Genomic DNA, 21,277 nt, shown 5'->3' with positions numbered 1-21,277 from the left:
TTTTCCTGAAGGAAATCCGGTTCTAATCTTTTCTGTCGCAGATTCTCACTTTTATGCCACCTGGAGACCACCTCTCCTCTCCCTGGACTCTCTTTGAACCATGCGATACTTCGCCCGGAATCAGGTTCCAGAAATCACACTCCGCAGCGCTCGGATCACGTGCCAAAATCAGTTTATCATTAATAGACTGCGGGTCTTCGTTCAAGAGAGAAATTGTCATCGGTAGAACATTCAAAACGTGAAAGTTACAAGGAGCATATTCGGCAGTCTTTTACTGTTTTGTATTTTTATTCTATTATTATTCTACTTTTATTTTATATTGTATTACGTGTTATAAGTGTCATTTTCAAAAAAGTGAACAAACCAACAATACTTCGTAGTAAGTTTCACATTTTATCTTTTGTTCATTTTTTTTTATCCATCTTGATTTACATTTTTATATTTTAATTTTTATTTTATCCCTTGAATATTCGTTCCCAAAATGTCAAGACGTTCGAAATGTTTGATATTGAAAATGACAATACGGAAAATTATGATCTATTTGAGAACGACTCGAACACCGATGAGGACGAAGAGAATGTTTCGAACGCACGTAGAGGACGAAAGAGAAGGAGATGTTTAGTTAGTTCTTCTGTTTGGCAAGAAGTAAAAGAAGGGCCTAATCCTGGAAGAGCACCTATTCATAATATTTTTAGGGGAACATCAGGCCCAACAGGGTATAGTAAACGAAATATTATGCGGTGAAAACGAATAAAATATACATTATATACTCCTAAATAAAAGAAACTATATTTTTATACTGTCAAATTGGCTATTATCTTCATTCTATATTAAAAAATATAAGTTGTGCTGAAGACCGGTCATCTGACCGGTCGCGGTAGGAATAGGTATACATGAAGTGTCGGTAGGAATAGTGTTAATAATGTTGGCAACTTGGAAATAATATCAGTGTTCTTCTAATATTTATTAACCCTTACGACTCGAATGGCGACTGTAAGGCGCCACTAAAAACTGTAGTATCATTATTCAAAATATTTTTTACACTATCAAGTTTGTTTGTCTTTCATAAATTGCTAAACACTTCGGTACTGTACGAGTAAATTGCACCATTTTCGTATGTACAGCATGAAAACAAATATATAGAATTTTTTTGTTAAATCAAAATAAAAATATATTATATTTTGGAGTTAAAATAGCTTCGAGTGCAAAGGGTTAAATATTAGTGTACTATTATATTTACTGGATTCTTTTAATAGTTCTGCTATTCTAAATTGCAGTGAATAGAACATTCTTCTGAATAAAATACAGTGACTTCTCTGTACACGGTGTTCGACTGCAGGTGGCAGAAAATTTAGGGGCTGATTCTGAAAGACAATATAAAACGAAAATAAAGAGTAAAAAAATTGCGATTTCGGCTTCGCTTTTTAGTTATCATCAATTAAATATCCGCCTGAAATGCGGCAACCCGACCCACACAGGTGTACGCTGCTTACGTCACAATGACGCGCGACAGTAACGTGACAAGTGACAGATACTCCGCGCACCTCCCAAGAAGTCACCTGGCAAGAATTCGGCGTGTAAACTTTATGACGTAAGCAACGTACACCTCTGTTGGTCGGGTTGCCGCATTTTAGGCGGATTTTTAATTGATAATAACTGATAGACTGCGGATTTTATGCATTTCTAGCGAAAATGGGGAGGTGTAATTTAAAACAGCGAAAACATTAGAAGAATTTAAAAATACTATTACATTATTTTCGACCCATGAAATACCTTAAGAAGGAAAATAAATTTCTATTGCACTCCAGTTTGTTGAAATTGAAGTAGAATATTTTTATTTTGCATAAAAATCCGCAGTCTACTGCTAAATGAAGCCGAAACCGCAATTTTTTTACTCTTCATTTTTGTCTTCCATTGTCTTGGAAAACCGCCCCTTAAATTTTCTCCCATCTGTAGTCGAACACCCTGTATATGTCGCCAAGGCCTCGATGATAAACGTCGCGAAATTTTCTCATCTACCGCGGGGTATACCCCGTGAGGGGTCACGAAGCCTGGACGATACACGACGCGGACAAGACCCGTGTTGTTGACAGATATCGAGAATTCACTGTATTAGGCAGAAGCACTCAGAGTCTTCACTTTCCAAGGACACATGCTCTTAAATCGTAAAGGTCCGAGATAAATAACTGGACCAAGACAACAAGAGTGATTCAATAATTACAGTTATAATGGCCACAAGAGACGATTTTTATATATTTTAATTGACCGAACGAGAATCACACCATAGAGATTAGTTTACTAAGCACGAGGTGACAAGTATATTCAAGGTGAAATAGAATATTGTTGATTTGTCTCTGTGTTCGTTAATTTTCCGAACTCGTTGGCCAGAATTCTCCGCGCTACAAAAGAAAAAGAGGTTCATCAATTTTTCCATATATATTTTTCCGACACATTTTTTGTTATTGTCATCGTTGGCGTCGCTTCGTCACAGTGGAAGCACATAAATCGATTTGTCCACTCAGTTTCTCCATTGCAATTACTCTTGGTTTCTGTATGTGTCTCCGAGCTGGTTCATTTGTATTTTTCGCGCTGATCGTTCTTTTTTTTTCAACTAATTTATTGCGAATAGCCTGTAACGAACGTACCATGTGTGATTATTTAGCAAAATCACTGGAGCACAATCGCATATATAAATGCGGTATTAATTAACTATTGTTCAGTTGCGTTTGTAGTTTTTTAACCCGGTCGAATTTATCACTCTTTCACAAAACGATAACTTTTTTAATATTGGACCGTGCGATATAAACTTTTTTGAGAAATTGGACCAATTAGTTTGCTACATGACGTGAGAAAAAAATTTTTTTAAAAATTGCGATTGGTCGGAATTGTAGAGAAAATACTAAATGTTGCATTTTAGAACTTTTATTTCTAGACCAATATTGAAAATTTAAAAAATGCGTGAAGTAGATCTGTGTCAATTATATGCATTCTGAAAGTTTCATCGAAATCAGTTGATGCGGAAAAAAAATCGACAGGCATTGAAAGATTTAAGATGTACAGTGTCTACTCGATATATGTCCACAACACGGGCCTACCCAGGGACAAATATCGGCTAGAAGATACTATTCTTTGATACACTGCCGAACGTAGAAAAGGACAGCTAAGCTTCTTGGCCTCTCACGGGGTATAGTTCTGGGACTTTTATCGGCTAGATATTTGTGACATATATCGAGTAAAGACTGTTAGAGGACGGAAATCGCGAAAAACTGCAATTTTTACCATCTTTACATGACACCGATGAAATTTTCAGAATATGTATAATTGATACAGATTTACAAAGCACGTTTTCTAAATTTTCAATATGGGCCCACATCAAAAAGTTGTAAAATGCAACTTTTGGTACTTTCTCTACAATCCCATCTAGTTTCAACTTGTGATAACATTTTTTCACGTAGTAAACTAATTGCTCTGACTTTTCAAAAAAGTTAAGTCGTATGGTCCATTATTAAATAAAAAAGTTACCGCTTTTTTAAGAGCGGTCAAACCAAGTGGTGACCGAGGGTCACCTCTCGACTGCAAAGGATTAATAAAATACGGTCTCTATTCTGACAATTTCTGTCAGATAAAAAATGTTCTGAACGTTCGATTATTTATTTAACACTAGATTTACGGGACCCGTCAAAATGACGGTTTCTAATATTTTTAATTTAATATTATTCAGATTCTAACGATGCATACGTGAGAAATTATTTAGCAAATTTATTTCTTCGGGTATATATTATTTTTAAAATATTGCTAAAAATGTGGGCAGCACGTTCCTGTTATTTTTATGAAGTAATGCAAAATAGTCGCTTGTAGTGCTCCGTAAACCTAGTGTTGAAACAGCGTACAAGTTGTTTACAATCGTGGAAGAATTAAGGATGTTGGTAAAACAGTTGACGAAACACGTTAAACATCGTTCCAGAGAAATAGCAATTTAATAACGGCATCGTATTAGAATTCAGAAGCGGGTGAGGCAACATCTGCGCGACGGTCTATGAATCAGAATATCGAATACGTTGTTGCCCGCTAGAAAACTCGAAATTAGATGCCCGCCGCGGCCTTGTAGTATGCATAATGAAATACTATCCGAGATGAATTTATTGTGACAACGCCGGAAGACTGGTTTGCATATAAAATTGTCCATCCTCCTCTCATTTGTAAACCGCATTCTTCCGCGGACGAGTTTCCCGCGATAAAAATACGCAATTTCTATGGCCCGCCGCGTAATTCACCCGCTGCCTGAATTTAATACAATTTTTGCCCGATGATCCGACACGATCTTTTTCTCGTTGGTATTCTATTACCGCTCGGAATCCTTCCGGCACACGTACAGAACGCGCAGTTTATCATCAATTCCCGGAAGTATTTTTACAAAATTTTCCTTCAGAAATTGCCTCTATTTAAACCGTGACGATTTCGTTAACATGAATAATACAATAATAAACCCAGTCTCGCTTTAGTCAGTCCCAGTTTCTCACCTGCCATATCATGCAAAAATATCCTAGGAAAAAATGAACGATGAAAAGTGGGGGCTTGCGAGTATGCAAAGTTAGTCGAAATTTATTATCGTAGGCAATTCTGGGAGAGACGCACCATAGGGTGAGATGCACCAGTTTTTGTTGTGGCAATACTGGACATTTTAATTGATAGTAAATATTGCCTTATAAAAATGACAACCCTATATTTATTGAGATTGTCCGTGATCTTCAAAATGATAAATGCTTGGACAAGGAAATTTATTCCACTATTTTCCATAAATGAATTTTTGCAGTTTCAATAATTATATAATATGAAACCGGTCATTTTCACCGTGGTAGGTTTAGTGTTAACATTTGTAAATAATCTCACCCCGATGAACACGTGTATTACATTATTTATTTGTAATAGAATCTTAAAAATTTCTCAGTGCTCTAAACTCCTGATGAAATATTTTTGTAAGTGGTTAGTACAAATGTTATTACTAAACTGCGGATGTTTATGCGAAATAAAAATTTTCTTCCTGTATTGCAACAAACTGGATTGAAGTAGAAATTTATTTTCTTTCTTAATATGTTTAATAGGTTGGAAATAGTATAATAGTATTTTTAAATTCTTCTAATGTTTTTACTGTTTTCAATTACACTTACTCATTTTTGTCATAAATGCATAAAATCCGCAGTCCAGTTATTACCTTTTTATGGTATCGTTTTAACTATGAGTATCGACTTAAATAGTGAGAATGGTTTCTCTTTTACGATTTTAAACAGCATATGAATATATTAAAGTAACAGTTTTACTCATTTAACGTCATATATTATTAAAGAGATTTAAATAAATAATTAAACTGTGCCTTTTAATTATTCTCAATAAAATTTTTACAAACAGAAAACAAAATGTGGTGCATCTCTCCCCACAAGTGTCGCCAGAAGAGTCCAAAACTGGACTCTTTTTCTTCTCCTCCTTTTCCCCTTCCACTGGTAGACTGGTCACGTGACTAGTGTTCCTGATTTCTCAACATTTTTCATTTCTCGAGAAATGAGAAATAAGACTATATTTCTCGATAATTCTCGAGAATTTTTAATAAAATAGAAAAATATTGGGAAACTTTTACCAAACTTTTATAAAGTGAAACATTACGCTTTTCTTCTGAAATGACTTCTTAAGAAGCATAATGCGTCTAATGTAGAATCAGACAATCTACTTCTTTTTTTTTTTGTAACAAAATCTGTAGCCGTAGAAAAATTTCTTTCATTTTGTGTGGATGTTGGCTTTATCGTATACAGAACATCCAAAAGTTGCTGAAGATTGGGTGTCCTTTTTCCAGTGGACTAAAAAATTTGGAATTCCTTTGTTAGAGTCCGGAATTTATTTTCTTCTGCCGCTAAACTCTTGACACTAAATTCTTGAAGGCTGTCTGCAATTTCTAATTCTAACTGTTTTTTCCTCATTGATAGTTCCTCATTCTGAGAATCTGAAAGTTTTTCACTATTTTCATAAGAATCATTGTTATATTTTCCAAAAAGTCTGCTTAGAATTTGTTTTGCCATTTTATACGTATCTGCCTTGGATGTTAAATAAAAAAATGTGTCTTCTGAATCTTTTTGCAGAGACTCTGGATTATGCAGATATTTTATAAGGGATGCAACAATCTTGTCTCCTCTTTTAGATATTTCCTCTTTAATAACAACGAGAAACTCATTACTCAATTCAGTATTCAGTTCTTCGAAAGTTTTAAATAAGAATTTAAGAGAATTTAAGAATTTATATGTTATAAAATAAATGTGATTCATTAGAATTTTCCTAGATCTAAATTTCTCGAGAAATACTGGAATTTCTCGAGAAATCGGAAATAATCAATTATAAAATTTCTCGAGAAGGAACACTACACGGTGGCGTTTAGAATTGTACTATGGTCTAGGTACGATACGCGGCAATAACCTAAAACTTGCGACACGTCATGTCATTTATTATGTAAACTTAATCGGACTGAATCTAAGCTATCAATTTATTAATGGTAAATTTGCTAGAAGAAAAGTATTGAAGTAAAGAAGTCAAGTAAGAAGTAAAGTATAGAAGTAAAGTATTTGATTAATGGTCAAATTGTCTGCAAATTTTTCATGTCATTTATTATGTAAACTTAATCGGACTGAATCTAAGCTGTCAATTTATTAATGGTAAATTTGCTACAAGAAAAGTATTGAAGTAAAGAAGTCAAGTAAGAAGTAAAGTATTTGATCAATGGTCAAATTGTCTGCAAATTTTTCATGTCATTTATTATGTAAACTTAATCGGACTGAATTTACGCTATCAATTTATTAATGTTAAATTTGCTAGAAGAAAGGTATTGAAGTAAAGAAGTCAAGTAAGAAGTAAAGTATAGAAGTGAAGTATTTGATTAATGGTCAAATTGTCTGCAAATTTTTCATGTCATTTATTATGTAAACTTAATCGGACTGCATTTACGCTATCAATTTATCAATGGTAAATTTGTTAGAAGAAAGGTATTGAAGTAAAGAAGTCAAGTAAGAAGTATAGTATTTGATCAATGGTCAAATTGTCTGCAAATTTTTCATGTCATTTATTATGTAAACTTAATCGGACTGAATTTACGCTATCAATTTATTAATGTTAAATTTGCTAGAAGAAAGGTATTGAAGTAAAGAAGTCAACTAAGAAGTAAAGTATAGAAGTAAAGTATTTGATTAATGGTCAAATTGTCTGCAAATTTTTCATGTCATTTATTATGTAAACTTAATCGGACTGAATTTACGCTATCAATTTATTAATGGTAAATTTGCTAGAAGAAAGGTATTGAAGTAAAGAAGTCAAGTAAGAAGTAAAGTATTTGATTAATGGTCAAATTGTCTGCAAATTTTGATCCGAAGGGAGTGCAGTAATCGTTCGTGTGGGTGCTCTTACCTTTTCCATAAGTTCTCGGACGATGCCATTCCACTCCTTGGTTTCAGGGTCGTAGACTCCATACATGTGATCGGGCACCAATCTTATGGCGTATTGGAAGCCGACCTGGCCGGCGATCCACTTGAGCAAATCGATGCAGAAGCCCTCGAACCTCGCGTTCCCCGTCAGATTCTTGTCTTCCTTCACCATGACGTACGGTTTTTCCTGCGGCAGATAAAATCCTTCTGATGGATCACTCGGACACTGAAAGCGATCGAGATAGCCAACGTGTGCCTCCTTTTGCTAGCGAAACAAATCTTCGATAAGTACACCCTCCTCGGTAACTACACAGAACGAACGTCTCGAAGCGAACGAACATAATTGAACGAAAAAGAAATGTCCATTGATTGCAATTGAAGAGCTCAGAGCAACAAACGGTCAGCTCGATTTAGACATGGCTGTCCATTTAGATTTTCTAATCGTCCGGAGCAACAAACGGTCAGAGCGACTGTAAACATTCGGGGCAACAAACGGTCACCTTATTAGGTGATGAAGACTGGTGATTAGGGTGTGATAAGGTTGGTAACAGAGCCAAAGTAAGAAAGAATCCATAGAATTGGTTACGAAATAAAAGAGAGAAAGCAAACTTAGAAGGACAAAGCTATACAGGGTGAGACACTAACTATTGCCACCTACAATAAGTCCGGAAGTATGATAGTAGCAGGAAAGTTTTCGAAACAAAAGATGCATGGGACAACAGGGCCTGTGATATGGCGTTAATCTTTTTTTCTTGGGTGGAGTCGCTTCAGAGACGTGAAGGTCACCTTTGTTTTTTTTTTTAATAGAATGCTATGTTTTGGTACCTGTTTTCTGATAGCGGCTATTGAGACTAATCCAACGAGGTGCAACATTAAGGTCTTTGAAGGTCAGCCAAGGTCGCACAAGATACGTACATTGCAGGTCTTATAAAAGCGGAAAATGTCGAGTAAGTATAGTGACAACTATATTTTCACAAGAATCATTTTTTAATATTTTAAAATGCAAGTTACGTTTCATTGATTAATTTTATTAATTTTATTTCAATAGTCGAGATAATAAAAATGATAAAACTGAGCGACCAGAAGAAACCGATACAATTTGCAATGAAATTTCGTCCGAACGAAGAAATTATTTTTTTCTATACAAGGTAAAATTTATTGACAAATGTTTTTTATTTAAAAACGTAATAAAATGTACTCAATAATATCACTACTAAACTAACTAAACAGACTAAAATTGAATCGTGGCTGTGAAGATAGTAATAAATATAACTTCTTGTAAAGAAATGTCTAGTTGATGAAATTATGTTAAATAAAATATAAAATTCCGTTCAATAAAATCAATATATAATGTTTTTAGTCAATAAATCAAAAGTTCAAATAGTTAACCATTTGTTCCTCTGAACGTACCTATAGGAATAACAATAAATTTTTTAGACAAAATTATAGGGAACGTACCTATAGGAATAACAATAATTTTTTGGTTTATCACAATAAACTTTGTGATCCGCGTTCGATCACAAAGATTGTGAATTATTTGACAAATATTGGAGCTCCTATTTCACTATTACTATTTGGTTCAGTGATACGGGAACTCAAATATTGATATTAACCCTCGGACTCCTGCGTGTTCTATGCCGGAGTCATTTCTGACCCACACCGATATTTCACTACAGTTCTGCTTTCCATATAAGGCGATGACTCGGGACCGTCTTTCGTCTTATTTCGGATGAAGAAGAACAGCGATGTTCTTATTTCGAAATGAAAAGCGTCGTCTCATATCCGAATAAAATTGAGCTTATCCCCACCACGAATTATTCAAAATATTTTTTACATCATGAAATTTGTTTGTATTTAATAACTTACCAAACATTTCAGTATTGCATGAGTAAATTGCACTATTTTCTTATGTGTAACATGAAATAAAAAATATATCGAAGGGTAATATTCTAGGTCGGAAGAAATGTTTTGTTTTGGAGTTAAAATAGCTTCGAGTGCAAAGGGTTAATTCAGTATTACCTCTCTTGTCATAACGACCAGGGTGATGTTGGTGGCCGTGGTCTCGTAGAAAGCACCAACATCAGTCACATTAACTCCAGATCCAGGCTTCCACTCGCCTACTTTCACCAGCTCTTCTTTCTTCAGCTTCAGCAGGTCCAGTTTGAAATTATTTCGTTTCCCTTCGTTGAATTCGATATGTCCGGTTAGGCCGTGTAAGCCTGCCTGCGAACAGAAGTGTTCGTAACCCTAAATTCGAGGTCAATTTAATGCACAATCAATTGCAGAAAAATCTTACATCACCAACTTTCATAATTAGCTAAAAGAGATCCAGAGATTTTAAATGTTCAAAATCACGTAAGTTCTCCCACCCCATTTTCTCAATTGTTCTCTCAGAAGCGAGAATTCAATACTAATTCTTCACAAGTTGTAAGCGATCTTGTGAATGCAAAATGAAAATTGTCAACCGTAAGACGTAGAAGTCAAATAGAAATAATTTCAGTTGAAAATTACATACTAGGGTAAGGGACCCAATTACTGCGGGCTACCAATTACTGTGCGTATATTAATTATACTTCTTTTTAAAGCATAATGAATATTAAAAAAGAGATATTAAATTTTTTAATTAAAATTAGTTAATATAGATGTTGTATATCTCTTTTCCAACATTCGTTATACTTTAAAAATAAGTGTAATTAATATAGGCACAGTAATTGGTACCCCCATAGCAATGGAGTCCCTTACCCTATCTTGATTCTTCTATGCTTTCGATTGTTTAAAATTCCTCCTACTCATTTTTTTCTCCTAAACGTATAAAAATCCCAGTGGTCATTAGATTTGACGCATTATAGTAAAATAAAATTATTTTTAAAAAAATGTCTACGTGATTTCTGTTTCTGCACAGAAATTCGCAGTGGCCATTGTTTGAAGTGTTCCGAACGAAAGAAGCAACATGTTCTAGAGGTTATGGTTGTACAGCACAATAAGTACGATTCCTCTTCACACTGACAGTGATCTCCATTCGGCTGTCATCCGGTACGGCCATCATCGGTTTCGTGATCGGACTTAATTGTCATGCCAGTCAAGATCCTCGAAACAATAGATGATTAAATCTGTTCTGTTACCTGATTAACAGTCGAGGAAACCTATTAATTATCGGATCATGACGTGATCGGTAACGATTTGCTAATGCATAATTACCCGATAACAAGAGACCGGGTTCATTATTCTGGCAAATCATCTGTCAGATTCCATTCGATTCACACTACTGCGTCTACGTTTCTGGCCGATACTGTCTACCTTCCTGAACAACGCGATAAGACGAGGAAGTGCTTTAATTAATTAACAACCGTCCTCTGCCACAAAGTGGACAAATTAAAACAGACATTTAAAACGGAATCCTGAAGAGTGGAAGAACTTCTCATTTCGACAAACAATACAGTACTCGTCTGCAGTGAGGCAATTTATATTATTTATTATATAAAAAGATAAAACATGACAAACATGAATAAATATAAACTTTGTCATTGAGAAGTAATATAGTTATAGAAGCAAAGAATAATAGGTTAAATTAGCTGTACGATGATAAAATACACATAGATGTAACTGGAAGATACCCTAAGCCTAAAGGCAAGGATTATAATAAGTAAATTGGTTAAACTTCACCTAGGCAACCCAGAAATTTTTAACTTTTTAATATATAATCCTGTATGCATTGACCAGAAAATGCCAAAAATCGAGGTTTCATGGCCAGGAATTGACTGGTTCAAAAGTTATGCGTGTTTAAAGTTGAGCTATTTAAAGCGTCCTGACAGGTAGGGGCGCCGATATATCGGTGTGTGCTCAGCATTGCGCGCCGTATCTTGTAATTAGTAGAATCTTTATTTTGGCAAGGATAATAAGTAAATTGGTTAAACTTCACCTAGGCAACCCAACAATTTTTAACTTTTTAAAATATAATCCTGTACATCTGGACTAGAAAATGCCAAAAATCAAGGTTTCATGGCGAGGAATTCTCAGGTTCAAAAGTTATGCGTGTTTAAAGTTGAGCAATTTTAAGCGTTCTGACAAGTAGTTACGCCGACATATTGGTGTGTGCTCGGCATTGCGCGCCGTGCCTTGTAATTAATAGAATCTTTATTCTGGCAAGGATAGTAAGTAAATTGGTTAAACTTCACTTAGGTAACCCAAAAATTTTTAACTTTTTAAAATATAATCCTGTACATCTGGACTAGAAAATGCCAAAAATCAAGGTTTCATGGCGAGGAATTCTCAGGTTCACAAGTTATGCGTGTTTAAAGTTGAGCAATTTTAAGCGTTCTGACAAGTAGTTACGCCGACATATTGGTGTGTGCTCGGCATTGCGCGCCGTGCCTTGTAATTAATAGAATCTTTATTCTGGCAAGGATAGTAAGTAAATTGGTTAAACTTCACTTAGGTAACCCAAAAATTTTTAACTTTTTAAAATATAATCCTGTACATCTTGGCTAGAAAATGCCAAAAATCGATGTTCCGAAGCGAGGAATTCACTGATTCAAAACTCATGCGTGTTAAAAGTTGAGCGATTTTAAGCGTTCTGACAGGTAGGGGCATCGATATATTGGTTTGTGCTCGGCGTTGCTCGCCGTACCTTGTAATTAATAGAATTTTTCTTTTGCATGAAAACGCGCAATCTATTGATTACTTATGGGTGACGCTAACAATTGGTTCGGCCGCAGTTTCCACGAGCGTTTTCGGAATTCCACGGGCTGACTTTTATGGCGGACAATGGAGATTAAAACGTTCGATATTTACGCTTTCATCGTTTCGCACCGTGTTCGGCCGGTCTAAATTGCGCGGCGCAATCCGCGGAGGACCAGATTTTTCTTGGCAACCGGCGAACTGTCATCGCGGCCGTGCGTCGACAATTCGCCGCGATACACGTCACGGTCGCACCGGGACAAATGGCAGAGGCGACCGGAAATGACTTGTACAACGAGCATCGTATTTCTCGGTGCCCGTCCAGGTTTGTTCGTTAATTGTCGCGGCATCTACAAGCTCTCAGCGTTACGCGTTCCACGGAGCTTATTCGTTGATCAAACTGACGGAGGTCGCTTCAGCGTTCGCTGTAGAATTCTTTCGTCGAGTCTGTTCCGCTTTAACACGGCAACGTTTTGGTACAATGGGGACGTACAATTAGGAGAAAAAATATAGAGCAAGTTTTACGCGGGAATATATTAGCTAGGCCGGAAAAGGAAGGCACCGGCGAGAGAAAATTAGTTCACCACCTTTTCGGCCAATTATCTACGTCATTTGGTTTTATAACAATTCTAGAGCCATTCAGAGTACTTAGAAAACCCCTGTAATTAATTATTGCAGAATGTTCATGTGCTTGTCTTTTTCTGGTTGCAGATGCATTTAATGACGTATGACGCGTTTTCCCAGCGCAGGCGGTTCGGATAATCGAGGTTCCACTAAATCGTGGATTACTCAATTAATTATGGTCCGAATGGCACCGTGTCGGGTATCGTTTTAACCGTAGAAATGTCGGGAATATGCCGGTGAAAGTTTTATAAACAAATAATTATAAACAACGAAGTTATGTCATTAAATAGTCTCGCTACGACATTACTGTACCTCTCTCAAACAAGGATCCTGGTACTTTGGGGTACATTATAGGTCCCAATAAATTTGGTTTGCACTTTCTAGTCGAACATGTCTCAGAAAAATGAATTGTCGCCGTTTTCAAGCACCCGAAGTTTCAACCCTTCTACTATAACTTGCGTACGAGGACGTAGATGTATCACTCTCGTGTTCCTGTTGCTGTGTACAAGAGCACACGTGGGCCGAGTGAATTATGTTCGGAACGTAGCCCACATAAATCCATTTAGAAACGTTCGGCGTGCGTGGTGCATTCCGCGTGGTCGTTCCGCTACCCTAATGACGGTCTCGCGTGCAAACTGAGCAAGAATTCACACACTTACATACTTATATTATCATTTTTCCTAATTCTGCGATGATCGTAGAGACCGACGTTAACGTAAAAAAAAAATTGTTTTGACGATTCCACGAATGGCAATCTTTGATTCCAATTAGGCAGTCAATACATTTTTAAAAATATATTTTTAATAGTATTTTGCATTCTTTTGAAGTCCATTCGATTGCACTACTGTGATTACAACTATTGGGTTTAAATGGACCCGGGTCCCGCCAAACGAGTAACAGAAAACAGAAAATAAATGAAAGTTGATTGTTCCTTTAATAATTTTAATAGATTGAAAATAAATCGATGTGATTGTATCGATTCAATTATTTTGGTTTCATAAGTTCTATCCTATTTTTAATGATGACAGAAACGCGTCCGCAGTCTGCATATTGCGTTCGTTCCATATTACCCGCGTTTATGCTATTTCGTTTGAGAGACTGGCGCATTGTTTACTGGAACGAAGTGACTGGCAGAAATTGCGTAGCTACGCAATAATTGATGGCATTATGTTCAGCGTCTTAGGTCCCTTGACAATGGAATTAGGTGGGTAGAGACCAATTAACCGGGCGAGCAAATACAGTGCGACATTGTTTGGGATTACGGAATCGGTCATGCTATTAACAGAATAATCCAGAACTCATAACTCAATCCTACCACCGCGAGTACAAACACAATCTGTCCGTCTGCCAAAAAAATTACACACTAATTAATTATTGAACTACAAGCTTGCTAACGACAAGTTAACACTGACTGGCAAACCAACTTTTCAAATTCGATGAAATTAAAATGCACAATACAGCGAAGGTTCGATCTAAGACACATCCTCCGGTCCGTGCTGTGACTTAGATCGTACAGTTCTACCATTGTTTCGTGACCTTGTAAACACGAACGAAAAGGCGTACTACATACCGTCAATTAAACCACTAAATACTGTTCAAATTATATCGTGTTTAGTGTAATTTTAATTGGAAAAACGCCACGATTAAATTGCTGAAAGTCCCATAAAAAAATAATGAAAAATGAAGAAGTTTTGTAATTGTATTAGTTTAAACTTTACATTGTTCGGCGACCGAGGCAGCTCGAGCTTCTGGCCCCCCTGCGGGGTATGCCCCCCCCCCCCAAGTAAAGGGGACATTCATTGTACTTATATCGTGCAGTTCCCGTGTTCTTAGATCGAATATTTCCTGTACTTAGCAGTCCTCCCAATGTTCTCCAGGTCTCAGCCTTTGGTACAGTGAATACACTCATGCAAAATTCATTTTTAAATATGTACAAACAATTATGTTTGCTACGTGGCAGCGAACGTGCTGAAAACTCGAATATTTGTGTTCCGGGATGTAACGCAATATCGCCAAATTTCTGCGCATAATCGTGCATTCATCGTCGTTTAGCGATCATCGATATCTCGAGTGGTACGATAATATTGCGGGTTTGTCAGTTAATGAACTACAGCAGGCATATTCGGTGCAAATTAAACGATCTACCGGTCGAATGCACGGTTCATGCATTCGCATAGAACGCGCGGGAGGGGCGGGGGGAGGGGGAGGAGACATAGTGCTCTGAATGCAAGTGGATAACTGCAACATCGCTCAGAATGTATGCATTACCGAAATGCCGTCGAGAGAAAGGTCGATTGTTACGATCGATAAATAATGCGTTTAACAACGCGCACACGGTCGACCCGTGTGACGAGTGAATGGAGAATTGGCCGGACTCCGCCGGCGAACGTTACAATGCGTTGATTAAAAAGTTTGAATGTACCAGGAACGGGAACGGCGGACGCATTTTCCATCGATCAAACAAGATTCAATCAAGCAATCCCATGGTACGCGAAACGGTTCGGTGCTTGCGTTATTGTTTCGTGATTTATCCGATTTCAACCCTTTTCTTATCATCGTTAGACTATACGTATTATTCGATTATTTAAACTTCACCTTGGCAACCCAGAAATTTTTAACCTTTTTTTATACAATCCTCTAGATTTTGACGAGAACATGCCAAAAATCTGAGTTTTAACGTTAGGAACTCACTGGTTCAAACGTTGCCACTGCCATGTTGGCATTAACAAATTGTATTTTGCATGAAGTCCCCCAGTCCAATTTCTTTAATCTTGCCACTGTTCTAAGTTGCCCATATATTTGCCATAAAATAGTTTGGATTCTGTTTCGACGAATATTTCAACGAACCACGCTGTACAAGGACAAATCCAATTTAAGCTTTGGACTCCAAAGGGAGGATTATGTCGATTCTCGCGGGCGTGACAAAAATATTGTCGTGCCCGTGGAAAATAGGGATCATAGAGACGGACACCTGTAACCAGTGACAGCGTCACAGTACGAGATAACAGTGCGTAATCCATCGTATTTCATCCCGTGTACGAGCTGGACGCACCGTTTCGAGTTCATGTAAATCGGGAACGGGGAAGCTGACGCGCTCCCTGTGCCGATCCGACGTAGCCTGCCAGTCGACACGAAGTCAGCGAACTTCTTTGCACTGGCCAGCACAGCTGAAGAACTGCAGTAAATCACTGTGTACAGACGTGAAGAAGATCGATTCGTTTTCGAACGGATTCAGAGAGCATTTATGCAGATTGCACATCCCCTTGAATTTCTTTTCTAGAAGCGCGCACTACTCTCGATTGAAGAATAACACTAACTGCGGCTAAACTTCAACTCAGGAAACCAGAAATTTTTGACTTTCTTTTACGCAATCGTGTAAATTTCGGCGAGAAAATACCGAAAATCCAAGTTTCAATCCTAGGAGATCACTAGTTCGAAAGTTATGCGTGTGCAAAGATTTGCGATTTTTAGTATTTTTGACAGGTAAGGGCGTCGCCATGTTGATATCTACATCGACTTTACGCGACGCGCGACGGTCATTACATACCAACATGGTGGGGCCCATACCTGTCAAAAACGCCGAAAATAGCACATCTTTGTACACACATAACTTTTGATCTAGTGATTTCCTAGGATTGAAACTTGAATTTTCGGCATTTTCTTGCCAAAATCTACGGGATTGCATAAAGAAAAGTTAAAACTTTCTGGTTTTCTGAGGTGAAGTTAAGTCCTAACAGCGATTAGTAGATTAAGGATCATCATGAAAAATAAAAGTTTTCTACATTTTTCATACTTATATTTCTTTCCTTCGGAATTTTACTAGGTCGAATATGTATTAGGGGGACCCATAAGTAATCAATTATTTTTAAATCTAAAACAATCTTTGTAGTAAATTCAAGTTTTTATTTCTTAATTTATTATATAATCTCCATCATTATCAAAGACAGTTTGCCATCTTTCCTTCAGTATTATTGGTTTATCGGCCCAGATACGGGAGTAGGGGAATAATAATTTCAGGAGTATAGTGGCTCCATATTATCGGGACTTTTAAACGATCGTAAAATTATATAGAAATTGAATTCCTCGGATATCCCGGGACTTCCTGGAACTAGGACTGTGCCGGAATCATGTTTATTATCGTTCCTCGAGCAGGGAAAAATGAGTAGCTGTAATTCGAAACAGTGAAAACATTAGAAAAGTTTAAAAATACTGTTATATTATATTCGACCTATAAAACATATTCAGAAAGAATAATAAATTTCTACTTCACTTCAGTTTGTTGCAAATCGGGTAGAAAATTACTTACTAGAATGCACGCGTCAAAGTGCGAGACAGTAAGGGTGAGGGAAATATTTAAATATTAGGGGGACCCGTAAGTAATCAATTATTTTGAAATCTAAAACAAACTTTGTAGTAAATTCAGGTTTCTATTTCTTAATTTATTGTATAATCTCCATCATTAACAAGGACAGTTTGCCATTTGCAAATTTTCAATCCACCTCTTATATAAATCCGGGGTTCGTGAAGCAAAATATGACACAAGGTGCCTTCTTGCATCTTCTACAGAATGTTTAATTTCTTAAATAACACTCCAGAGATCTGAAAAGATGATAGTCAGGGGGGGGGGGGGGCAATATCCGGTGAGTACGGGGGTGAGGTAAAACTTCCCATTGCAATTCTTTGATTTTTTCCTGAGTGAGTTTCGCTGTATGGGGCCGGGCATTGTCAATTTGCAGTATTACACCTTTTCTGTGGACTAAAGATGCCCTCTTTTCCAATACTTCTGAATGCAGCCATTGTAATTGCTGACAATGCAACTCAGCAGTAACTGTTTCTCCAGGTTTCAACAACACAAAGTGAATTATGCCACGACAGTCCCACCAAATGCACAGTAACACCTTTCTAAGTGATAAGCTAGGTTTAGGGGTTGATATTGCGGTTTGATTTGCAGAAAGCCATTGCTTGGAACGCTTTTATGTTATCACAAAGACTCCATTTTTCATCTCCGGTAACGATTCTGCTAAGAAATGGATCTCCACGAAATCTGGATAGCAATGAAGCGCAAATTGATCGACGAATATTCTTGTTGGTCTCAGATAATTGATGCGGTACCCATATTCCTTGCCTATATGCCTTTCCCATTTCGTGTAGGTGTCTTTGCATAGTTGACCATGTGGACCCAAGGCTTCTCGATAATTCTTGTATACTTAATTTTGGATCAGCTTCCACTAGAGATTTTAGGGTGTCATTATCAAATTCAACTGGTCGTCCACTTCGAGGCCTGTCAGTGAGATCATAATCGCCAGCAGCAAACCTTCTGAACCAACGTTGACACTTGTTGACCTTCAATACATCTCCATAAAGATCGCAAATTTTCTTTGTCGTCACCGTTGCATTAAATCCCGCATGAAAATGAAAAAGTACGCAATGACGAATATGATCCTCGGAAGGTACGGACGCCGCCATTTTATTACAGGCTTGTAAAAAAAATTATTAGAATATTTTGAACACAGGCTGCTTTACTGAAAACTGTAAAAGAAGACGTGTTTCAACGATCGGTACAGAACTAAGGGCAAACCAAATTCGTTGCAAATAATGGATTACTTATGGGTACCGCTAATAGATGCAAATATTGAACAATATGAAGCAAACATGTTGACAAGCCGAAGGATTCCAAGGCTAGCAAATTAGTAATTTCGACCTTTGCGTATTCCAGGCACTGGCATCAGGCGACAACGCAACTCGGACCGAAAGTTCCAATGCGAAGTTGGGAGTGTTGGAACTGACCGGAAAGTTTCGAGCCTGTCAGTAATATTCAGTTAATAGACTCCGTACGTGTTCGCGACCGGTACGTGAGCCCGCGGTGTATTGCCGAGCCCCGTCCTACGTGTTGGTTCGAAAGAGATAGGAATTTCAGTGGGCGGGGGTTGCGCGTGAAGGTGGGTGGATGGCAAGAAACAGGCCAAGAAGCGACACGTCGAAAGCGAGCATAGAAACCGGAAATAGAAAAGGAACGGATCCGGGAGAGAACAGGGGCAGATTTGGTCGAAAATATGGTGGAGTGCGGCCGTGTGGCTCGCTCTTGCAAAACAAAAACAGCGAAAGAAGTTGGCTCCGGCGTAGGAAAGGAAGTAGTAAAAGATACAATTCGAAGACAGTGGGGGAAAAAGTTTTGCGGGCGGACCAGACCGCCTCGGCGAACGAATCGGACAGTTTCGAAACTGCATAAACATCTGCGCTGTAATAATAACACGTGTGTGCGTATGCGTATATGTGTGTGTGTGTTCTTTTCCATAAAACTTTTTCGCGCGTACGCGAACGTTTTCAGCAAAGGGGAAGAGAGAACAGATATACACGGCTGGTTGATTGCTGTCTCTTTTGTAAATATCGTCGATTGAAATCGAGAGAGATAGAGCCGCCACGCGACTCGAAAAACGCGTTGGTGTCTGATGGAATGAAAGTGCGAAGCGTATCGGCGCGGATGATTGTCCAATCTCGGTAATGTTTCAACTATTGCGTGCCGTTTGCTTTTGTTTTTTACCAAACGTCGCGTTTTATCCGCTGCGCCCTGACGAATAATTTCCCTCAAACGTTACAAGGATAGCTTTAAGACAATAATTCATTCAGTGACACAGCTCTCCTAATTTTAATCATTTTCTTGTGAAACCTTGATCAGTATATCCCTGACGTTTTCCCGATTAAAATGATACCAAACACGGTACCGTTTCGATCATGTTTGTTCGTTCAATCCACGATACAATGGAACGTCTGTTATCCGAACCAACGATGTCTGAATTCCATTCTCCATCATTTAAATACGCATATAAATAATTCAATTCTAATGCAGAAGGTTGATTGTAAAAATCAGTAACGATTTAGTCTACCACTGTAACTATATAACAGCTCCATGTTCCCCTGACAAGTTCGGATAACGGAGGTTCTATGTCAAATCGTGGATTGAACAATCATGATCCAAACTGTATCGTGTGTGGTGTCATTTTAATCGGAAAAACGTCACGGATACGATGCCAATCGTTTCGCCGCGAAATTATTAAAAACAATAATGGCAAAGTAGATAAATGCAATTCCGTGTTCAAAGACACGTTATGTAAACTTGTCACGGCTCGCATTCTACGTTACGTAGAATATAACGCTCATCAATAGGACTGTTCATGTTCCGCTGACGACTAGTTCGGATAACAGAGGTTCCACTAAATCGTGGATTAAACGAGCGCGAGCAACTCGAACTGTATCGTGTTGGGTATCATTTTAATCGGGAAAGGGTCACGGATACGATGTCAAAGGTTCGACACAGAAACAATTCCACGCAAAAGCGTACAGTGAACAAAAAGGAATCAATGTTACGGAACATTTGACATATATCCAATTCGTCGCTTTAGCTCGGGGTTTTGGATCATCCCGCGTTACACGGCCATCTTGTAAATCGTCTAGGGGGGGGGGGCTACGATAAAAAATCCGCGCGAGGAATACGGCGAGGTAGAAAGATTGGAGGCAGAATAAGTTGCTCGTAGATAAGGAGGAAAATCTATGTATACGGGGCGGTCGATGACGGAGGGGGGAGGTCGGAAACGGGAGATGAGACGGACAGAAGACGCGGAAGACAGGAACGGTCCATTCCCCGTGGCTATTTGCTAAATATGCTGTTCAATTATTCATGTGTCAACGTTGGGTCCGTTCCTCTCCCGTTCTCCGCGCACGTTTGCGGCTTATCGCTGGACGCCTACCAATCTGGCGGCTTCCAGGTGGAATACTCGAGGCCAGCCATTTTGCGATATTCAGGATTTTCTTTCGTCCTGCCTCTTCCTCTTTTATCTCCCCCCGTCCCCTTCCTCTTACCCTAACCCGAACCAAGCTAGACCGTTCAGCTCGTCTACAATTATTATGATTGTATTGATTTCGACTGGAAACTGCGAAGAAAATATTGTCTTATTATTTATAAATTTAATTTCCCATTTCATTCGTGAATTTTATATCTACTGAAAGATGTTCCCAGTTCTTCGGGTCTCTAGTGTTTTATTTAGAAGATGTCAGGCCTGATGTTGTTACAAAACAAATTTTGGACCCCACGTTGAGATGTTTCGTTTCAGGGACCTCCCCGAAATCACATAATAAATTTTGAGTGGGTGTACCTAACCCGGACCAAGGACTGGCCGCATTTCGTTGCTGCAGGAATTGCACAATAGTTGCATTAATCTCGCGTTTCCTCTTGCTCCGTGCATGTATCGCGTATGCGCACCCATTATGTGCTGAGTTGTAGCGTAAGAGCATCCATTCTTTGACTTCCAATATCTCGCCCTGATATCGGAAATCCTGATAATTCAAACCCTAGGCTACGGTGTATAGGTACGACCGACGGGCAGCTTCAGTATTATTGGTTTATCGGCCCAGATACGGGAGTAGGGGAATAATAATTTTCGGGGTATAGCGGCTCCATATTATCGGGACTTTTAAATGATCGTAAAATTATATATAAATTGAATTCCTCGAATATCCCGGGA

At 38.1% G+C, this 21,277-nt stretch overlaps 1 protein-coding gene across 1 annotated transcript in view; it reads right to left on the bottom strand.

Annotated features, from left to right (window-relative positions):
- Positions 1–21,277, bottom strand: part of LOC143360896 (glutamate receptor ionotropic, kainate 2) — a 327,145-nt gene that overhangs the window by 55,924 nt on the left and 249,944 nt on the right. Inside the window, exons 9-10 of the mRNA XM_076800073.1 lie at positions 9,477–9,680; positions 7,441–7,644 (exon numbers count right to left, since the gene is read on the bottom strand). Of these exons, the coding sequence (XP_076656188.1) occupies positions 7,441–7,644; positions 9,477–9,680 (408 nt within the window). The remainder of the gene's footprint in view (positions 1–7,440; positions 7,645–9,476; positions 9,681–21,277) is intronic.

The sequence above is a fragment of the Halictus rubicundus genome, chromosome 14 (assembly GCF_050948215.1).
Source record: "Halictus rubicundus isolate RS-2024b chromosome 14, iyHalRubi1_principal, whole genome shotgun sequence".
In the NCBI taxonomy this organism is placed as follows: Eukaryota; Metazoa; Arthropoda; class Insecta; order Hymenoptera; family Halictidae; genus Halictus; species Halictus rubicundus.
Note: the sequence above shows the minus strand (reverse complement) of the source record. Positions and strands in the feature narration are given on the sequence as shown.